At 39.9% G+C, this 22,852-nt stretch overlaps 1 protein-coding gene across 3 annotated transcripts in view; it reads right to left on the minus strand.

The window, feature by feature from the left end:
• uggt1 (UDP-glucose glycoprotein glucosyltransferase 1) overlaps positions 1-22,852 on the minus strand; it is a 146,045-nt gene that overhangs the window by 44,276 nt on the left and 78,917 nt on the right. For 2 of the 3 annotated variants that reach the window (XM_060834907.1, XM_060834910.1), the window contains 8 exons: positions 21,875-21,898; positions 17,790-17,884; positions 16,589-16,795; positions 13,810-13,941; positions 7,013-7,140; positions 4,556-4,651; positions 4,319-4,421; positions 3,144-3,223 (listed from right to left, as the gene is read on the minus strand). In XM_060834907.1, coding sequence (XP_060690890.1) covers positions 3,144-3,223; positions 4,319-4,421; positions 4,556-4,651; positions 7,013-7,140; positions 13,810-13,941; positions 16,589-16,795; positions 17,790-17,884; positions 21,875-21,898 — 865 coding nt within the window. The remainder of the gene's footprint in view (positions 1-3,143; positions 3,224-4,318; positions 4,422-4,555; positions 4,652-7,012; positions 7,141-13,809; positions 13,942-16,588; positions 16,796-17,789; positions 17,885-21,874; positions 21,899-22,852) is intronic. The other variant, XM_060834909.1, reaches the window with a different exon arrangement.

Genomic DNA, 22,852 nt, shown 5'->3' on the forward strand with positions numbered 1-22,852 from the left:
GTTCTTTTGGACATGGACTGCTTCACTTTTTGAAGAGTCATGAATGGTGCTGAACATGGTTACTCTTGGGTCGGTGTGGACTTATTGGGCCGAATGGTCTGTTTCCACACTGTAGGGAATCTAACCTAATCTAATTTAACATAAACATTGTGCAACCATTGAGAAACAGCCTGACGTCTGACCTTGTGATGGAGGGAAGGATATTGATGAAGCAGCCAAAGATGGCTGGGTCTAGGACACTATCCTGAGGAACTCCTGAAGAGAGGTCTTGGAGCTGGGATGACTGACTTCCAACAACCACAACCATTTTTCTTTGTGCTGCGTATGACTCCAGCCAGTGAAACATTTTCCCTGAATCCCCAACTCCAGTTTTGCTAGGGGTCCTTAATGTCACACTTGATCAAATGAGACCTTGACATCAAGGGCTATCACTTTCACCTCATCTCTAGAATTTAGCTCTTCGGTCGATGTTGAACCTAGGCTGCAACGAGGTCAGGAATAGATCAACTCTGGCAGAATCCAAATTGGGCAATGAGCCGGGTATTGCTGAGCAAGTGCTGCTTGGTCGTACTGGTGAGAACAGTTTCCATCAATTTACTAATGATCAAGAGTAGACTGACAGGGCAATAATCGGCCAGGTGGATGTGTCGCGTTTTATGCACACAGGACATTCTTGGACAATTTTCCATTTTGTTGTTCAGATACTAGTATTGAACTAGCTTGGCTAGGAGTGTAGCAAGTTCTGGAGCACAAATCTTCAACACTATTGCTGGATTGTTATCAAGGTCTATACCCTTTACTGTACCCAGTGCCTCCTTTTGATATCAGGTGAAGTGAATGGAAGACTAGCATCTGTGTTGCTGAGGACCTCTGAAGGAAGCAAAGACGGATCATCTACTCAGCACTTCTACCTGAAGGTCACTGCAAAAGCTTTAACCTTATCTTTACAGGTAGGTTAACAGTGGCAGAGCTGGTTGAATATTGATCAACTCAGACATGTTCTGATGTCCTTTAAGAGTGTGGGGCCTGTGGGGGGTGGGGGAAGGGGGTGGTGGTGGGCACAATGATGCAAATGTAAAGGAGCCTTGTAGTGGATGGCAACTGTTTACACTTCTAATAAAGAGCCATTTTTGTTTCCACATATAGAGAACCTGAAACCTATGCAAGGATCCTCTGGCAAAATGAGGACATGGTAGTGAAATGATAATTTCACTGAACTAATTATCAAGCTCTCAGGCTAATGATCTAAGGACATGAGTTTGAAATCCACCATGACAGATAGTGAACTTTTGAATTCAAATTTAAAAACTTGGAATAAGAAGTTAGCTTGGTGGCAGCTATGTAACACTATGCCATAGGAAAATATCTAGTTCTCTAATGTCCTTTAGGGAACGAAATCTGTCATCCTGATTCGCACATCCCATGAAAGAACATGAAAGAAATAAATGGAATGTGCCCAACTGTAATAATTTTCTTCAAGTTATTACCAGCCAAACCATTAGTCTTTAAAGGGTCCAGTAATAGCTGTCAATCCAACTATTTACATTTCCTTATTAAGAAGAAAAAATGCTCCACTTATTTATAATTTTGTTTTTGGTTATTATGTCAGCAACAAGGCCAGCATTTATTACTCATTCCTAATTGCCCAGAAGAAAGCAATGGTGATGTGTGACTGATGGAAACAAGAGCTATCTACTGACCACCTGGCTCAGGAGTCTGGGGTATAAGCATCTAATGTGTGGACAGCATGTATAACAGAGATGATAAAGTGTGAAATGTCTTGCAGTAAGTAACAAAATGTTTAAGCAATTATTCTTACATCCAGAGGAGCTCCAGAGAACACTGAAGAGCATGTTGCAATTTGTATTGGATTTTGCATCCCACCTCGGCCTCATAACAGCACAACTGTTGCAACCAGGGATGCAATGAATGGCTAAACAGGAGGTGGTGCACGGGCTGTGTAAAAATGACATCCAATCTAAACAACCTTTGCTATCTTAATATAAAACAAAGTTTTTTTCACAAGGAGCTAGTTTATTCATTGTGAAAGACATGAAACAGTTTTTTTCACAACTCTGTTCAATAGAAATATACAAGGTGTTGCTCATTAGACAAACATTCTATGTTTTAATGATATTCATGCTGTCTTGAAATGGATTAAGGTGCGATTGCTGCTCAATACATTCAAGAACAATTATAGCTATTTAATCCAAGTTTGACAACACTGCTTTGACTTTTCTAACAAATCCATATGTGCACGTCATGGGAAAGTGTTATTTTCTAGATGAAAAGCAGGAGTTTGCTGACAGGTGAGCTTTTGCTTTTCACAATCTTATCAGTCAACAGTGAGAGTAATTCCCAGAAGCCAATGCATGGATTGGTGACAGAAACAGCAACTGAATGCACCAGTTTATTGATTAATATCAAAGTTTCTGAAGTTTACTAATCATAAAGATTTCTGTATACTTTATTTGCACTTATGTTACAATGTACTTTAATATTGCGCAGGCAAATGGGACTTGCTAGTTTGGGAAACTTGGTCAGCAGGGCCGAGTTGTACTGAAGGGTGTGCTTCCATGCTGTATGACCTTATCATGTTACCTTTGTTTGCAAACTCAACTCCAACTATTGTGAAAGCACTATTTCCAGGTTTGATTGGCAGAAAACAGCAAATAACTGTCCTTGACTATAGATAGTATTTGACACAATATGACATCAACAGTCACTGACATCAGTGAAGTCAGTATCCAGAGGGGTCGAGAAATCTCCAGACTGAAAGCGTATCCGGTGCAAAGGAAAATGGTTGCAACTTTTATTAAGAACATAAATGCTTAAGTTCCTCATGATAACATTCTCAGTTCTTTGTCAAAAAGCATTCCTTTATTATATCAACATTACCACTGTTGGTAACGTTTCTATTTTCTCTTCCATTTTCTACATTATGCTGTGTTGTGTATTCTTATTCATCATTAAGCTCACTAATCCCACATGGCCAGAGGCAAAATCCACACTGTTTTTGACTTGCTGCTTCAGCTTTGATACATTAAAAATGCAGAAACATCATGTATACAGTGTTTAACTGTTTCCAGAGTATCCCTCAATTGCAAGAGATTATTTTTAGCAGTTGCCGGAAGAGTCCTTACCTTTTCAGAGGCATTTCTGAAAGTTTTGGTTGACAGTTCATAAGCACACGGAGATTCATGTTGACCAGCTGGTTTAAAACCTAATAAGATGGAATACATCTTGCATAATTTAAAGATACAAGGGATAAAATAACTGAGGCAGAACTGAATCTGGCAAAGACAATGATGGAATGGGAATCACCTGTGCTACAAACCCATTAAGGTTTTATAGAATATATTTGATAGGATAATTAAGTCTATAGATGTGATCTATTTTTGAAGGAGTGGCAAATTAAATTATAAAAACATAACATGTTGTGACAATAATATCAATCACTACTTGTTCAAAATAAACTCTGCATTCGAAAGACAAGGGAAAACGTGGGACGGTCTTCTTGTTCATTGTTTTGGAGATATCTATGGTCTCATCAAAGTACTGAACTGCCTCTTGAATGGTTCCCTGCATTTTGTCTTCAGTGCCCTTGAAAAGCCAACCATCTATTGATGAATCTTGACATTAAATAAGGTTCGATGACACCTGTCAAGATCCTATCTATGACCAGATTATAACAAAGTCCCTTGTAATACAATTGTAGTTTAAGCCAGTGTTCATTATTGACGTTTTCAATACCACGATCTCATTTAACTTACTTCAAGATAGGTGAGCCTAAAGTCTATCCTACACTTATTGCTCACTAGTGATGGGGGTTGAGATTCCTTTCAGTTGCCCCAAATATTTGAATATTATCATTGTCTTGGTGAATAGCAGTGAACATAGTATGCCAGGCATGTACTGTCAGTTAGATGGTTGATTATTGTTGGTTCTATTGTCAGCCACAATAACCTCAGTTTCAAATTGCATGCTGTTAAACAGAGCTAATTCAATGAAAGGTAAATACTTTGTTATGCTTCATGTATACAAGGTCTGGCACGCTCCACAACAATCTTCTAGCTACTTATCTCAAGCAATGCTCATCTTCATCCCGTTGCAGCAATTTCTCAACTATAAATGATTGGCAGGCTTTCTTATATCGCCAAAGCAAAGTATTGCTGCACTGAACATTAGCAATTGGCAATCTTAAGTCAAGCCTTAAGGTTAAAAAAAAAAGAGCACAGCCATTTCTAATTGCAGTTGTTTCTTAAACTGGCACAGTGCTTGTTGCACAGAAGGACACGATAGAAACTACTTCACTCACCAAAAGGAATGAGGAAAGCCTTTGAGCATCTCTGGTCACAGGATCAGTTACTGCCACCACTTCAAAGTAAACTTGTTCTTCTTTGGGGCGTAATTTAATAGCACTAGAAAACATCCAGGATAGAAGGATACAAAAATAATTCAATTACCTAAAGTAGTTCGTCTTTTAAACTGAAATCACTGTTGAATTCAGGTTATTTCAATTGATGAAAACGGAATTAATTTTAATAGTGCTCACCTGAATTCTCCTTCAAAGAACCGTAGGTCAAGTCTCGATTCTCCTTTGGACTTTGATGACAGTAGAGAATCCACTTTCATTACAAGATCACTTGCACTTGGGGATAGAAAAAATTACTGTTAAATAGAAATAGAATTCAAGCCAAAGGCCACTTAATAGTCAAGGACAATCCTCCAGATCAACTATAAAATATTGTTTTATTTTCTCAGAGCCTTTCACAATCACATACTTAATTATAATGTTGAAAAATTACCCCAATGAAAGGCACACTGCAATTGGAGATTATACAAATTGTAATTAATCATTGTAATTAATAATAAAAATTGAATTATCTATTTAAGCCATCAGTAAGTTTTATGAAATGTGTTTAAATGTTTTTCAGTAAAAAGTTCAATTTGTCTTAAAATATGCAATTGGGATTTGCATTACCAATACACTGCACAGTTAAGACAAAGCTTACACTCAGTGTTAAAGGAAAGTATTAATCAAAGCTTGTATGAACGTACTGTGGATGAAAAATTGGAATGCAGTAGATTAATCAATTCTAACGATATGTAATTAATGCAAAGTAGGGCATTTTGAACATGATCAAAATTTGAACCAAGTAGAAAAATTCAGAAGAGATTCTATGAAGCCATGGACATAGCAGAGATGGAAAAGGTCAAGTCATGATTTGATTGCATGGCAAAATAAGAAATTGACCATACTAGCTTTGAAAACCATAAAACCAACCGCAACTTCGCAAAAACACAATCATGATTTCTTATTAGGGCTGCAGTTTGTACTGTTAAAGTGGTGCCCCATTCATTTTGTGGAAGACATCATTTTCAGAATCATCTCTAACTTCTATTGCTTAACTTAGAATAGCTTGAGATGGGCATTTCCTCTCTCTGCCAAACATTTTCTGTAGTGATTTCTATCTTTCCTTTGGAGTTCAGCAGATCAAAATGACTACAGGCTGCTGGAGCAGCTGCTGTCAAATGATTCAATGTTCCTCCAGTCGTGTGGTTAATTGATATTTCACTTTAACAATCTCTGATGTGTAATCTGAATTGTCTCTTCTCACTCCAGATGCAGTTGTGAACTCACAAAAGATGCATGTGTCACATTCACCCACAGATATTTTTGTATGGCTCAATGCTATGCCCTACGTACTGTTCCGTCTTACCTTTAGGATATCTGAAAATGAGCAATATCCCTAAATGGCTGCTTGTCATAGAATTGTATTGATTGGATCATTAAGCAGCAATGTTCAGAATGCAATTATATAGGTAGTTCGTCATCATCATCCAAGCTCAGAGATGATTTTGCTCAATCGCCTTTTTAAACATACCAATTCAACATTACTTGCAGTGAGCTGCAGGATAGATTACAGTGACTGGAGTGTTCAGCTATGCAAAATACCACAATATTCTCTGTTGTCTTTGTTAATCTATAGCTGATTTTGTTTAATTTCCTGCACGGTTGTCATTTTTCCTTATAGTGTCTAAGTGTCCGTATTTTGCTATGCTCTGCCCTTTTGTTTTAAAAAGAAAAGCACTCCTTCCCACCTCATTATGGGTCACATATATGGTCATGCAAGAGAAAAACATCAATAATCTTAGTATCTAACCTAGCGTGTAAGGGAAATTGGGTAGCGATATACGCCCTTGGAAGTTGAGCTGCAGCAAGTCCATAGAAGTGGTGGTGCAGGACAGCCACATTGGAGGAAGGAAGTGGTCAAAGAAGGATGACTGAAGGAAAGATTATAAAGAGCAAAGTAAAAAGATTGCAGTTGAGACAATGCACAGTTAGAGAGGAAGTGAGAGCCTCGTGTTTGGATCGGGACTGAAAGAAAGATACACCTCATTTAACACAGACTGCCAAGCATCAATAGGATTACAAGTTGAAAAGTGGGTAAGGTTTCAGGGATGCGGAGGTTTTGAGATTCACTAAGAGCAACACCCACCTGTCGGAATGGGGCTTTAAAGTACTTGCAGTAACTGTTTGAGGCCTGCAAACATGAGTGTATGGAAAAACAAATATCATCAAGAGCGGAATCTGAAACCTTGGGGCATTTAAAACATGGTGGATCCAGCAGATCTTAAAGGGTGATGCTCGAGTCTGATGAGGTTGATGTGAAACTTGAAGGAATGGGTTTAGGTGTAAGTTGGGGAGGAGGTGGGGGGGGAGGTGGGGAAGTACAGCATCATTGGAGCAGAAGGTGAGGTACGAACTTGTAACAGTTAGGAGCCAAGGACGTCAGCAAGAAGATTTGGTTTGTGGAAGTAGGATCAAAGATCATTGAAAGTAGTGGCTGAGGCTGGAATGGAGAGTATGGAGCTGGAAATAAACCCAGGAACACCAAAGAGGGAAATTAACGGGTCAATTTAAATTTGTGCATTAAGAAATTTTAAGTTTAGATTCCTTTGAACAGACTGACTGAAACTGATACAGAATTGCCATAATATCACTCACAGATCTTCTTCAACCATCAGCATCCGGATCCTGACTTTGATTTTCTCTGCTGCCTCAAGAGCAATACTCTCCAACAGGTGGAAGTCATTCTGATTGAAGATTTCATTTTCTTCCAGTGGACCAATAATCTACCAGTGTTGAAAAGTACAAATTTGTTATTATTTCAGACTCTAGACCAAGAGATTATATGTGGCTGACCCAGACAGCTAGATTGGTGCAAGCAAAAAAGTGAAATTGTATGAAGTAGGGTGAATCTGATACTCAATTTCTGACAAACCATGGAGCAATTTGTTGCCTCCAATTATGAAAGGCTATTCCAGCCTCTGTGTATTCCTTAGTATTAGATCATCTAATAAAGATAAATTTTGGTTTATTCAAGTCTCTGAATTTTGTCTTGACTTCTAGACCAAGGCTCTGAGAGAACATGTTAATGTGGTGTGTATGTTGATCCAATGGCTACAGTTGGGTAAAGTGCAAATTTTCTAATGACTAGCCATAAAAAAGTTAGTGTCAGAAGTCTGAATATTTACTGGAATCAAACAGTTTTGATTTGCTAAAGACACAAATTCCTGAAATATTGAATAAAACCAATTCATTTTGGCAGCATTAGACAAATGGCACATTTGGACATTGGTCCTTTCCAATCAGACATCTTGAGATATACTAAAACAGCAAAAACTATATGCACACAAAAACATCTGCTTGAGAATAATTAGTCATAGGTTACATATTTTTAGTGAATGTATTTTTATTTCATTCATGATGAAACAAATAAATATTCATAGAACATAGAACAATACACGACAGATCAGGCCCTTCGGCCCACGATATTGAACCGAACATTTGTCCTAGCTTAAGCACCTATCCAATTGCCACTTAAAGGCCACCAATGATTCTGACTCTGCCACTCCCACAGGCAACGCATTTCATGCCCCCACCACTCTCTGTGTAAACAACCTACCCCTGACATCCCCCCATACCTTCCACCCTTCACCTTAAATTTATGCCCCCTTGTAACACTCTGTTGTACCCGGGGAAAAAGTCTCTGACTGTCTACTCTATCTATTCCCCTGATCATCTTATAAACCTCTATCAAGTCACCCCTCATCCTTCGCCGTTCCAATGAGAAAAGGCCTAACACTCTCAACCTATCCTCGTACAACTATTCTCCATTCCAGGCAAAATCCTAGTAAATCTCCTCTGCACCCTCTCCAAAACTTCTACATCTTTCCTAAAGTTCTTTGAGAAGGTGACCAAGGAAGTGGATGAGGGTAAAGCAGTAGATGTTGTGTATATGGATTTTAGTAAGGCGTTCGATAAGGTTCCCCATGGTAGGCTAATGCTAAAACTTCGGAGGTATGGCATTGAGGATACATTAGAGGTTTGGATTAGGAATTGGCTGGCTGGAAGGAGACAGAGGGTAGTAGTTGATGGATTATGTTCATCTTGGAGCGCAGTTACTAGCGGTGTACCACAAGGATCTGTTTTGGGACCATTGCTTTTTGTTATCTTTATAAATGATCTAGAGGAAGGACTTGAAAGCTGGGTAAGCAAGTTTGCGGATGACACAAAAGTCGGTGGAGTTGTGGATAGTGAGGAAGGAAGTGGTAGGTTACAGCGGGATATAGAGAAGTTGCAGAGCTGGGCGGAAATGTGGCAAATGGAATTCAATGTAGCTAAGTGCGAAGTCATTCACTTTGGTAGGAATAACAAGATGATGGATTACTGGGCTAATGGTAGGCTACTTGGTAGTGTGGATGAGCAGAGGGATCTTGGTGTCCATGTACACAGATCTCTGAAAGTTGCCACCCAGGTAAATAGTGCTGTGAGGAAGGCATATGGTGTACTGGGCTTTATTGGCAGAGGAATTGAGTTCCGGAGTCCTGAGGTCATGTTGCAGTTGTATAAGACTCTGGTGCGGCCTCATCTGGAGTATTGTGTGCAGTTTTGGTCGCCATACTATAGGAAGGATGTGGAAGCTTTAGAACGAGTGCAGAGGAGGTTTACCAGGATGTTGCCTGGAATGGTAGGAAAATCTTATGAGGAAAGGCTGAGGCACTTGGGGCTGTTCTCATTGGAGAAGAGAAGGTTTAGGGGAGATCTGATAGAAGTGTATAAGATGATTAGGGGTTTAGATAGGGTAGATACTAAGAACCTTTTACCGCTAATGGAGTCAGGTGTTACTAGGGGACATAGCTTTAAATTAAGGGGTGGTAGGTATAGGACAGATGTTAGGGGTAGATTCTTCACACAGCGGGTTGTGAGTTCATGGAATGCCCTGCCCGTATCAGTGGTGAACTCTCCTTCTTTATGGTCATTTAAGCGGGCATTGGATAGGCATTTGGAAGTTATTGGGCTAGTATAGGTTAGGTAGGATTCGGTCGGCGCAACATCGAGGGCCGAAGGGCCTGTACTGCGCTGTATCCTTCTATGTTCTATGAAGCGACCAGAACTGCAGACAGTACTCCAAAAGTGGCCTTACCAAGGTCCTGTACAGCTGCAACATCACCTTACGACTCTTGAATTCAATCCCTCTGCTAATGAATGCTAATACACCATAGGCCTTCTTACAAGCTCTATCCACCTGAGTGGCAACTTTCAAAGATCTATGAACATAGACCCCAAGATCCCTCTGCTTCTCCACCTTATTAAGAACCCTACCGTTGACCCTGTATTCCGCATTCTTATTTGTCCTTCCAAAATGGACAACCTCATACTTGACAGGGTTGAACTCCATCTGCCACTCCTCAGCCCAGCTCTGTATCATATCTAAGTCCCTTTGCAGCCGACAACAGCCCTCCTCACTATCCACAGCTCCACCAATCTTCGTATCGTTTGCAAATTTACTGATCAACCCTTCAACTCCCTCTTCCAAGTCATTAATAAAAATTACAAACAGCAGAGGACCCAGAACTGATCCCTGCAGAACTTCACTTGTAACTGGGCTCCAGGCTGGATATTTACCATCTATCACCGCTCTCTGACTTCGACCGGTTAGCCAGTTCTCTATCCAACTGGCCAAATTTCCCACTGTCCCATGCCTCCTGACTTTCCACATAAGCCTACCATGGGGAACCTTATCAAATGCCTTACTAAAATCCATGTACACTACATCCATTGCTCTACCCTCATCCACATGCTTGGTCACCTCCTCAAAGAATTCAATAAGACTTGTAAGGCAAGACCTACCCCTCACAAATCCATGCTGGCTGTCCCTAATCAAGCAGTGTCTTTCCAGATACTCATAATTCCTATCCCTCAGCACCCTTTCCATTACTTTGCCTACCACCGAAGTAAGACTAACTGGCCTGTAATTCCCGGGTTATCCCTATTCCCTTTCTTGAACAGGGGCACAACATTCGCCACTCTCCAGTCTCCTGGTACCACCCCCGTTGACAGTGAAGACAAAAAGATCATTGCCAACGGCTCTGTAATTTCCTCTCTTGCTTCCCACATAAACCTAGGATATATCCCGTCAGGCCCGGGGGACTTGTCTATCCTCAAGTTTTCAAAATGCCCAGCACATCTTCCTTCCTAACTAATATCTCCTCTAGCTTACCAGTCTGTTTCATACTCTCCTCTTCAACAATACGGTGCCTCTCATTTGTAAATATTGAAGAAAATTACTCATTCAAGATCTCTCCTATCTCTTCCGACTCAGTACACAGTCTCCCACTACCGTCCTTGATCGGATCTACCCTCGTCCTCGTCATTCTCATGGTTCTCACATACACATAAAAGGCCTTGGGGTTATCCTTGATCCTACCCGCCAAAGATTTTTCATGCCCTCTCTTAGCTCTCCTAATCCCTTTCTTCAGCTCCCTCCTGGCTATTCTGTATCCGTCCAACGCTCTGTCTGAACCTTGTTTCCTCAACCTTATTTAAGCCTCCTTCTTCCTCTTTACTAGAGATTCAACCTCCCTCGTCAACCAAGGTTCCCTCACACAACCATCTCTTTCCTGCCTGACAGGTACATACATATCAAGGACACATCATATCCGTTCCTTGAAAAAGTTCCACATTTCAACGACATCCTTCCCTGACAGCCTATGCTCCCAACTTATGCTCCTCAGATCCTGTCTTGCAGCATCGTATTTACCCTTCCCCCAATTGTAAAACCTACCCTGTTGCACACACCAATCTCTCTCCATAACCAAGGTGAAAGTCACAGAATTGTGGTCACCATCACCAAAATGCTCACCCACTAACAAGCCCATCACTTGTCCCTGTTCGTTACCGAGTACCAAATCCAATATGGCCTCCCCTCTGGTCGGACAATCTACATACTGAGTTAGAAAAGCTTCCTGGACACACTGCACAAACACCGCCCCGTCCAATCTACTTGATCTAAAGAACTTCCAAACAATATTTGGGAAGTTGAAATCGCCCATGACTGCTACCCTGTAGCTTCTGTACCTTTCCAAAATCTGTTTCCTAATCTGTTTCTCCACATCTCTGCTGCTATTGGAGGGCCTATAGTAAATACCCAACAAGGCGTCTGCTCCTTTCCTATTTCTGACTTCAGCCCATACTACTTCCAAAGGCAGATTCCCCCCGAACTGCCTTTCTGCAGCCATTATACCATTTCTAATTAGCAACGCCATTCCCCCCTCCTTTTTTACCACCCTCCCTAATCTTACTGAAACATCTGTAACCAGGAATCTCCAACAACCATTCCTGTCCCTCTTCTATCCACGTTTCCGTGATGGCCACAACATCGTAGTCCCAAGTACCAATCCATGCCTTAAGTTCACCCACCTTATTTCTGATACTCCTTGCATTGAAGTATACACACTTGAACCCATCTGTGTCCGCAAGTATTCCCTGTCAGTGCTACCTTCTCCACAGCCTCCCTACATTCTTGGGCATCCTGAAAAACAGCTAACCTACTTGTTGGACTCCGAGTCTGGATCCCATCCCCCTGCCAAATTAGTTTAAACCCCCCCCGAAGAGTGCTAGCAAACCTACCCCCAGGATATTGGTGCCCTTCTGGTTCAGGTGCAACCCGTCCTGTTTGTACAGGTTCCACTTTCCCCAGAATGCAGTCCAATTGTCCAAATATCTGAAGCCCTCCCTCCTACACCATCCTTGCAGCCACATGTTCAACTGCACTCTCTCCCTTTTCCTTGCCTGTCACGTGGCACCGGCAACAATCCAGAGATGACAACTCTGTCCGTTCTAGCTTTTAACTTTCAGCCTAACTCCCTGAGTGACCTCCCCACCCCTCTTCCTACCTATGTTGTTGGTGCCAATGTGCACCACGACTTCTGGCTGCACACCCTCCCCCTTAAGGATTCTGAAGACACGGTCCGATACATCTCGGACCCTGGCACCCAGGAGGCAACAAACCAACCGAGAGTCTCGCCCATGTCCACAGAACCGCCTGTCTGTCCCTCTAACTATAGAGTCTCCTATAACTAGCGCTGTCCTCCTCTCCCCCTTTCCCTTCTGAGCCTCAGAGCCGGACCTCGTTCCAGAGACCCGGTCACTGCAGCTTACCCCTGCTAGGCCATCTCCCCCAACAGTATCCAAAGCAGTATACTTATTGTTGAGGGGAACGACCACAGGGGATCCCTGCACTGTCTGCTTCCTCCCTTTCCCACCTCTAACTGTTACCCAGCTACCTCTGTTCTCTGGCGTAACTATGTCCCTGTAGCTTCTATCTATCACCCTCTCAGCCTTTCGAATAATTCTCAGTTCATCCTACTCCAGCTCCAGTTCCCTAACGCGCTCTGTGAGGAGCTGGAGCTGGCTGCACTTCCTGCAGATGAAGTCGGCAGGAGCATCGGTGGTCTATCATGCTTACTAATCAGCATTGCGTTTTAGAAACCGAGGAAGATGATTTTTCAGCAATGTGACAAGCCCATGGCACCACAAGCAACTCAGCTATACTGGGGAAGAGGAAGAAGAATGAAACAGGACATAAGAGACAGCTACACACTTCTCTCATCTCCCGATTAATACCATGCCCTCTACCACCATTATTTTATAGGTTATACATGAGTGCAACCAATGTGTGCTGCTCCTTGCTGTATCTTAGTATCTAAGCAGATTCCACTCGTGTTCTTCTGATCAGAGATTTTCACATATTCAGGCCAATGGCATTGCATCAGAACCAGCCAGTGACCTGAAAACATAACTGTTTTCTTCTACACAGATACAACCTGATGTGCTGAGTATTCCCATTGTTTTCTTTTTTCTTTTCATATTGCCACAATATATAGTTTTGTGTGTGTGTGTGTGTTTTTAAATATCAAATCAGCTGGGGGCGGCACGGTGGCACAGTGGTTAGCACTGCTGCCTCACAGCGCCAGGGACCTGGGTTCAATTCCCGCCTCAGGCGACTGACTGTGTGGAGTTTGCACATTCTCCCCGTGTCTGCGTGGGTTTCCTCCGGGTGCTCCGGTTTCCTCCCACAGTCACAAAGATGTGCGGGTCAGGAGAATTGGCCATGCTAAATTGCCCGTAGTGTTAGGTAAGGGGTAAATGTAGGGGTATGGGTGGGTTGCGCTTCGGCGGGTCGGTGTGGACTTGTTGGGCCGAAGGGCCTGTTTCCATACTGTAAGTAATCTAATCTAATCTGTCTGAGATAGCCAGGATAAAGAATATGCGAAATGAGATACAGCTTTTACTCATTGGTGTAATTGGTGTCCATTATTTAAAACAGTTTGTTAAACTATAGCAGTCTGCACACCAAGGACAGAAAGCAAATCCTCCAGTGCCAGTGAAGAACCTGAAATTATCTGACTCCACTTTACAGTGACTTTCTTTTCAAGCGAAACCAACAAAGTACTTACGCGTCCATTGCTAATTATGGCTCTCTGTCCTCCCTTTAGTTGTACTACATCCTTGCAAAAAGAACTGTGTGACAAAATGAAATCCAATTTCAAAGTTTCAAACATCTTTTTGAAGGCATCATTGTCCATACCCTACAGAAGGTAACAGAGAAAAAACGGTCAAGCACAGCACTAATGGAAGTAAACTGGAAGTAAAATAAACAAATAAGGTGCGTTATTGAATTTCCACACTCTACAGAATGTTGAAATTATTTAAACAGTTATATCCAAAAAATGGTTCCTGTATGACACTGCTCCCAGATCATGCAGACTGTGGAGCACATGTCCGTGCATAACTGGCCTTTTAAGAATTTATCCTAAAGTGAGATCTGATTATGAAAGGTAATAAGGTGTTTGGGAATGAGTTTTTTTTTAAATTGATTGATGGAACCTGGGAGATCACTACCTGGGCCAGCATTTATTGCCCATCCAGGAGTGCCCTTGAGCTGGTGGTGATTGTGAGCTGCTTTTTTGAGCCACTGTTAACAATTTCATGTCAGGTGCTTCCACAAAGCTGTGTGAGGAAGAGAGTCCCACTGGTTTGACACAGTGACTGAAGACTGGTGAGACATTTCCAAATTACGCTGGTGAGTTGCTTGCAGGGGAACTTGGTGGTGTTCCCATGTATCTGTTGCCCTTGTTTTCTTCCCCAATGGATTTGATAAGTGCTACATGAGGAGCCTCCTGCAATGCACCTTGTACGATGGTACGTGCTGCTACAGCTAAGTGTTGGTGGTGGAGGGAGTGAATATTTGTGGATGCAGTACCAATCAAGCAGGTTGTTTTGTTCTGGTTGCTAAAAGCTTCCTGTGCGTTGTTAGTGCTGCATTGATCCAAACAAAACGGGAGGCATTCCATCACATTCCTGAATTGAGCCTTGTAGATGATGAACAGGCTTTGGGGAGTCAGGAGACGAGTTACTTGCTGCAGAATTCCTAGCTTTCGACCCGCTCTTGTAGTCACAGTATTTATGACGCTATTTCAATGCAGTTCCTGATTAGTGATGTAACGATACAATGGCTTTAAGAGGCCTATTTTCTAATTTTTTTTAGAAGAAGTTTTAAGACAGAGGTGAAACAATGTCTATTGAAATCTCAAAGTAAATAGCTTGTGAGGCATTGTTTTTTTTAAGTTGGAACAAGAGAAGCAGCCTGAATGGGTGTAGTCAAGCTCTCACAAAATCAGGATTTTTAGTGTCTTAGCTTTTCAGTAGCAGAATACATGTTGTTACAGTTCAAGTCTTCCTGCTATACTCTCTCTGAGTTGTCTCTTGATGTTCGTCCTCCTGGGCTGCTCAAGTTGCATATAAGACAATCTATTTTATTGAATTTGCCTTTTGCCAAGTGTGTGTTTATGGGGTGTCATTACATTCGAACAGTTAACTAGTTAAACTCTCTGTATTTATCATTTTGTTGAGCATTAAGAGTTACAACTAAGCCAATTTTTTTTCTGTCATTGTATTTTAACTATAGTATATGAATAATTTGTATTTTGCTTAATGTGGAACAGTTTAACTAATCAAATTGCATCTGGAATGCAGCACCTTACAGTTACCTTTAAAATAAGAAAACGTTCAGGTCTAGACTATCCTCTTCATACATTTTGAAGGGCTGATCCATAACAATGAGTGCCCCTCAGGAAATTAATAGTGGTGCATTCAGCAATGGTATTGCCACTGATTGCCATGGAGGCAATAGTTAGATTCTCTCTTGTAGTGTGGCGCAAATGTTACTTGCCACTTGTCAGCTCATACTTGGATACTATCAATCAAGATGGAGGCACCCTCTTACCAAATATTTAAATATAAAATTGAAAAATGACCTCAGGAATCCCTCCCTCCCCCAGGGCTGCCTGTGGTTATAGCCCAGGCCAGATAGACTTGGATGACCTCTCAGACACATTGAAGTCTACTCCCCTGGTCTGCTACGATGGAGCCACCTCCACATAGCGCCATTGTTATTCAATGCTTTTGAGAATCTTCACTGACTAGAAAATTCCAATTATCCTCCAACAACACGTCTCAATAGACACATTTACTAATTCGCTCAACTCTTCAACATTTGCAGGGAGGCAAAATATCCCAAAGGCGGGACGAAACCAGAAACTTGGCAAACCACTTCACAGCACAAATCTAAATGTCTGTCTGTCTGTCTCTGTACCTGCTATCATATCTTACTTGCTACTGTCGAATTTCAAAGTTTTGAATAGCACAATCTGATTTTGGCAAGGTTGTTGCCAATCAAATGTGCTCACAATACATTGAAAATACAGCATTCTTGTTACGTTCATACCCTTACCAAGTAATTATTGTCATGTAGTCTGCATCTGAATCACCACTCAGCACTACAATTACATTAGAATTACACTGTCAACTTAACAGCTCAAATGAAAAGCTTAAATTGTGGGAGCTAGCCACATCTTCAAATGAAGTGTAGTTTGTGCCTCAGGTAAATGGTGCAGGTCAATTCTGTGCAATTCAGCAACAGAAAGTCTACAGGAATTGTGTGGCAAAAAAAGTAAAGCAGCACTACTGGGTGAACCACACCACCTGTCAACTGTTGGAAGCTGAGCAACAGCAAAATTAGACATACAACTCTTATTGTGCAATTACAGTTCATAGGATGTCCTACTTTTGAACCACTGTACTTTTACAATCAAGCATTTGACTGTACACTGCCAACTTTCCTTACCTGTATTTATCCAATGAAACTAATGCATAGAGATGAGTAACATCACTTACACCAACAGCAAATTCCATGATATCTGCTCCGTCAGCCAATGCTTTTGCAGTGTCTTCTTTTGCCAGTTTAGTAATGAAGTTCTTGGCATTATTTACGCTTTGAGTGTTAAGTGCAGCCCAGATGGCTCTCGCAATAATTGTGTTCTTTTCAGTGGGTTCAGTCGTTGGATTGTTTATGAAACCAATCCTCAGGTTATTGCTAGATTTCTGCAAAGTAACATAAAACAGGTCTGTAGGTAACAAAGACATGTCTACTTTAAAGGTACATTTAAAAATTCAGTGCCAGAAATATTACATACACTTTAATTATTTAATTTTTGAGAAATATAGCTGAAGAGCTAAGGACTAGAGTCCAGAATGCAGGGGTGAAAAGAAGTGATTATATGAATGAAGAAATGTTAGTTAGGTGATGCCAAGACAGCAGGTTGTAAGAGGAAGGGTAGACCAATACTGGCAAAGAGAATATTACTTTTAGCTCTAAATAAACACAACTAGAGCAAGACAATGGGCAAATTCTTATTTCAGTGAGAAATTAAGAATTTCACATTCTATCACTGGAAGAGCCAATTTCCAGTCCCAATATTGTGCTTAAGGTTGTTAATATAATAGGAATACAAAATAAGCTGAACATCCAACCTCTGTTTTCACCCAAAGAGAAGAATTCTAACCCAATTCCTTTTCATATTCTGTTCACTGGCCAAATAGTCAAGTAAAATGTTATCAACTACAATAGCAAGCCAAGGGAATTTAGTAATTATCCCAATTACCTATACAATGAGTTTTCAAACTCAGCTGCATGCAAAGCAGTACAGAACTAGGACAATGCTGTTTCTGGCCATGAGGGAAATTAAACAGCAAATGGCACCTGTATAAAGTGCTCTCATTGCATACAGATGATGATAGCGAGGAGTGAAAAGTAAATACAACAAAGTCAACAATCATGATCATGCATATAATTCTAATGAAAATGAGAGATCACCTGTGAAAAGAAGGGTTAATCTCTTGACCATTTTTAAAAAATGTTATAAAATGTATTTATGAACAATTTCAGGATCCTCCTCCCACCACTCATTTCTCAGGAAATAAGTAGACAATCATGATACTGCAGGGCATTGGATGCACAGGTGACGCAATGTGTACATAATGTAGCACAGACAACATGAGAGGCAAGTAAGATACTGTCTTAATGTTACCATCTTACCAGATGTTTAAGTGATTCATACAATAATTGTCTCCCGGAAGAGTCATCAAAATCTCCAACGATCCAGAATGTAAGTGGACGAATGTATTTATCGTCTATAAAATAGGGTGAAGAGAACCAAGTGAATATCATGCATTTCACCACATTTAAAATAACATTGGATATTCCTCAGTAACAACCCCTTGTCCATCATGTGACATTCATCCAGCTGGAGGAGCACAAGACAAAGACAACTCAGTAAATGCATTGGTACTTTACTTAGTATGGAACAACTAAAAGCCAATTGCATCGTAACTACTGTACATATGTTATTGTTGTGTATATTTATGGCCATGTAACTTGTTGGTAAATTGTGTTATCCAATTGAAACCAAGTGAAATTGGTGATGTCAAATGTGACCCACCCACTGAAATATTCATAAACCTCTTATGGCAGAATCTCTACCTTGGAAAAAATCAGTGAGTGTCAAATGCATTCTACTGCTGTAATGATGTACGATATAAAATAACATGCATGCAGAGATTTATTAGCTTTTAAAGAAGAACAATTTTCTGCATTTCCTCATTGACTTTCTAGATTCAAATCAGAAGTAGCAGAGGCCAAAGCAGCATGCTTACTAGGTTTTTGATTTAGAATGCTTTTATGTTTTTTCAAGGTTAAAATCGGTCTCCCACCACAGTGGATCAATAATCCCTTTAATTCAATTACAAGAGGTCTGGGTGCCTCAGGTCAGTAAGTATGCAAGAATAAAGTAGTTGTTTTTTTTTCAAAGATTACATTGTTATTAAGTACTGGGGTTGAACACTTCACAATGTTGAAAAGACTTTTAAATAACCTGCACTTCACATGCTGTTCACTGCAAATCAGAGCGTATTTAAAGCAATTTTATTTTTGCATCACAACATTATACATCTCAATTTTTTTCCTGTCTGCATTGGACTAATCTTGTAAATGACTTGTTTGGTCTTGACTCTCAACACATTCAACATCCTTGACAAATGCAGTGTTGCATAGAGATTTGCTGAGGTAGATGGTAGGACAGGCAGGTTTCTAATGTAAATGGCTTAGCTGTAGCTAATATGTCTTGGCCAGAGGGCACACAAAGTGTAGATTTGCATCCAGAACATTTCATGCGATAAGAATGATCAACTTCAGCTAAGCAGTAACCAAAGGGACTGTTGTGGCACAGACAAACTATCCCTACCTCTGAAAGAGGCTTGGGTTCAAGTCTCACCTGTTTGAGAGGTGTGCAAAAGCATCTCTGAACAGGTTGATTGAAAAAAGCAGTGACTAAAGACCACATAATCCCCTAGGACAAAAACAGCATGAAATGCTAACACTATTCTAGGTCAGAGAATCTTACAGGGCATACTGAGTTCCTGGAGTCATTTGTGCCTTTGCTCTTTGAAAGCTAGATCTTTTAAAGAGCTATCCAATTTGTTGCACTTGCCTGCTCTTTCACCACAGCACCACAAATATTCATTCTGAAGTATTCATCCAATATCACATGGATAGATTAAAAGGGAAATATTTTGTGAGGTAGTCAACTTCATGGAAGCACCATCACTGGACTCAGCGCAAGTCACAACAGTTAATCTTGCTGGCAAATGGTGCATGGAATAAAGTGAGCACAGCTTTAACTGTTTCAAAGTGTGTTTTGCACACAAAAGGTAATGGATAAGAGAAACTCTGAAAATTTCAACTAATTTGCTCAAAATTTAATTTGATCTAGCAAAGTTCAGGATGAAACAATACACAAAAATCAAAATGATTAATGTTGAAATTCAAAACCTTTAGGACCGTTATGTAAGTCGATGCAGGCAGACTGCAATATCCACAAATATATTTAGGCAAGACGCTGGAGTACTATCCTGTCTTGTAGGATGGAAGTGCTCATCATTTCCTTCAAGTTGTCACCTAGATTAGTTTTTCGATTATGCGGAGTTCCAGAGTGCAGACTAAGCACTGCCTCATTAGGTGGAAAAGCAAAAACACCTATATTGTCAGATCTTCTGATTCTTTCCAAACTTACAGATTATTATTTTAATTGTATAAGTTGAACAATTCATTAAGTTATTATTAGGTATAGATCAGTATTAAGGCTTAAAACTGAAGAATTATACCAAAATACAATTTGAAGATCTGAACTATTTCAAAAGAAATGTGTCAGACACATCTATTTCCACAAACTTATACCTGAAAAGTTGTGACATAACTAGACAACATTTTGAATCATAAAGTGAAATATGATTGTGGGGTTTCAGCACAAAGGTTCACAATAAAGATTTGGCATGTGGGCAATCTGTAGAAGTATCAGCCTTCTATGGGTCCATTTATAATGAATAGGGTTCATTTCTCATTCATCATTCTGATATCAAGGGGAATTACAGCTCAGAGAAAATAAAATGCAAAGAAACAAGATAACAGCTGCTTAAAGTTTGGCAATAAGCATCAACTGTCATGCAGATGAGTTTATTAATGTGAAGGGGAAGGCAGAGGAGAGTACTATTTTAATGATACATTCCAACATAATATGATTGTATGGGTAGAATCAGCAAATTCTGCAATAACCTACTGGAAATTACAGGAATGCCATGCAAAAACTGGTATATTTGCTCTCACTTCCCAATTTGTTTCTAACATCTTAAGGCATAATCATCAAAATAAACACATGCTACAGCAATTTTATGAAAATAATCTATGTTAGATGCGAGATTAATTAGCTCTTTGCAAATTATTCTTCCACTCAATTGCATAGTAGAGAATTCCAGCACAAAAGGAGCATCATATATTTTATGCACATTTATGTGGTAGACAAATAACCAGCATACTTTCTACAAAATTGGCAGCATTCAAATAATCATTTTACAACTGACCTGAGACGGTGATATCACTGTGTTATTTGATTTAGATAGTATTATAATTGGCTGAACCCAATCTAATTCTCACAAAATATCTAGATGAAAAACCCACTTTCTACCAAAATCATGGTCAGTCCTTGCCTCCAAGAACTCAGCCCAATTTGTTATTCCCCCACATTCCGAGGCACTTGTTGAACTCAACCGTCATACAGGCAGTGCAGTGATGATTCACCAGATATGATCCCAGAATGGCAGGACTGGGCAAACAGGACCTGTATTCACTGGAGTTTCACAGACTGTAAGGTGATCTCATTGAAACCTACAGAATACTTAAAGAAATAGAATGGCTAGATGCAGGTAAGTTATTTCCCCAGTTGAGGAGTCTAGAGCCGCGGGCACAGTTTAACAATGAAGGGGTTATAGTTATAGAACTGAGATAAAAAAAACTATTTTACTCAGTGTCTTAAACCTTTAGAATTCTCTACTCTAAAGGTCTGTGGGAGCTCAGTCTTAGAGTTTTTTTTAAGTAGCTGTTGATAAATATTTGATTACCAGTGTCTTAAGGGGTTTTAGGGATGGTGTGCCTAAAAGGGATGGAAATATTTAATCAATCATGAACATATTTAAAGGCGGAACAGGCTCAACAGACTGAATGGCCTCTTCCTATTCCTCTTTGGTTTTGGCTTATCATCACACAGAACAGAGATTGAACCAATTGCCTTCCAGGTCTGCACAGCTTTAATCATGTTATAGCATATTCACCAACTGAGCTGCTAAGGGGCTCCTCATTATAAAGTCACTGAACAGAAAGTTTCACTGAACATGGTAGATTTGAATGGCCAAATTTCAGGAAGCAGCACATATTGCCAAATTAAACTTCAAGGTCCTTACATTAAATTAAGATATGATTGAAAATCGTCATTAGGTTTTATTTGATCAAATTAAATATCTAGAAGGAATATGCTTGAAAGGACAAATATTCTTGAGCTGACGTTCCTTCATTTATCTTTAAATTTGTGCAACAGTAAGTCGGTTAATTTAAATTGGCAAGTTGCAGTTTTGATTCTTAAACAATCTACTGTATTGTAACAGAAGTCATGAATACATGTGGAATCAAGTAGTTCAAGTCGCACTGAATAATAAAGCAATTGAGTGGAAAAAAATGAAATATGCATCAGATTGAGGTAGATATGAATCAGACTAACAAATAGAGCAGAAAGTTACCATAGATCTCTCTTGAAGACATTCCTGCACAAAAGCATAAAGGACAAAAAAAAATGAAAAACATGAATAGCAGAATAAAGTCAAATTTATAGCAAACAGTGTCAAGCTGTAGTCACACTTAACACAAGTGTTTTCTGATAATAAAGCCCATGGCACCCAAATACAGAAAGCATCCATTTGTAAATTAAATCATCTGAAGGGGATACTATGGAGTTCAGAAATGCTGGAGATGGAGAAAAACGCAGTATTAAATCAAATACTACTCTCAGCCAATTATTGAAAACCGTTTTAAACATTCAGACAAAGTAATATAGTAACTTTGAGGTACCTTTCAGATGTGACTTCATTTGGAATCCCTCATAATCTTTAAACTCATGATAAAAATGAAAATTAACTTGTAAAGACAATCTGATTTGATTGCTGCAAAGCCAATTCTTTTCTCCACTTCTCCCAATGACTGATGCCTACCTCTTCCATATAGTATCAGTCCAATGTGGGAAAGCTGATAGTCTAATCTGTAATTAGTCATTGATACAAGATACTGTATTCACATTGACCTGGTGTGGATTAATCTCACTCGTATGCTAAAACTCATCTTCTGTTTAAGTGGATGGTATAGAGATTCAAGATTCTTAGAGATTTTGCATAACCAGGGAACTGTGGATTTGTTCCAATCTTCAAGCCGCTACCATCACATGTCCAAGCATTGGATTTATTTTCAAGTTGCTCCTATGTACATAATTCAATCACAGTCTTAATGTAAAAATATGGATTCCTTTTAGTCAGCTAAGTACTAAATAAAACAATATTGATGTTTTTGGAATCTTAGATTAAGTTTTATTCATTATTTAAAACCTTTAAAACACAAAAGCCCAATTGCTAGTCCAGAAAACAAATAACATAATTTTAAAAAAAACTATTCACATGTCAAGAGAAAACAGGAGGCATTTGTCAAAACAATTCAACTAATGATCCTCC

The sequence above is a fragment of the Hemiscyllium ocellatum genome, chromosome 13 (genome assembly GCF_020745735.1).
Source record: "Hemiscyllium ocellatum isolate sHemOce1 chromosome 13, sHemOce1.pat.X.cur, whole genome shotgun sequence".
In the NCBI taxonomy this organism is placed as follows: domain Eukaryota; kingdom Metazoa; phylum Chordata; class Chondrichthyes; order Orectolobiformes; family Hemiscylliidae; genus Hemiscyllium; species Hemiscyllium ocellatum.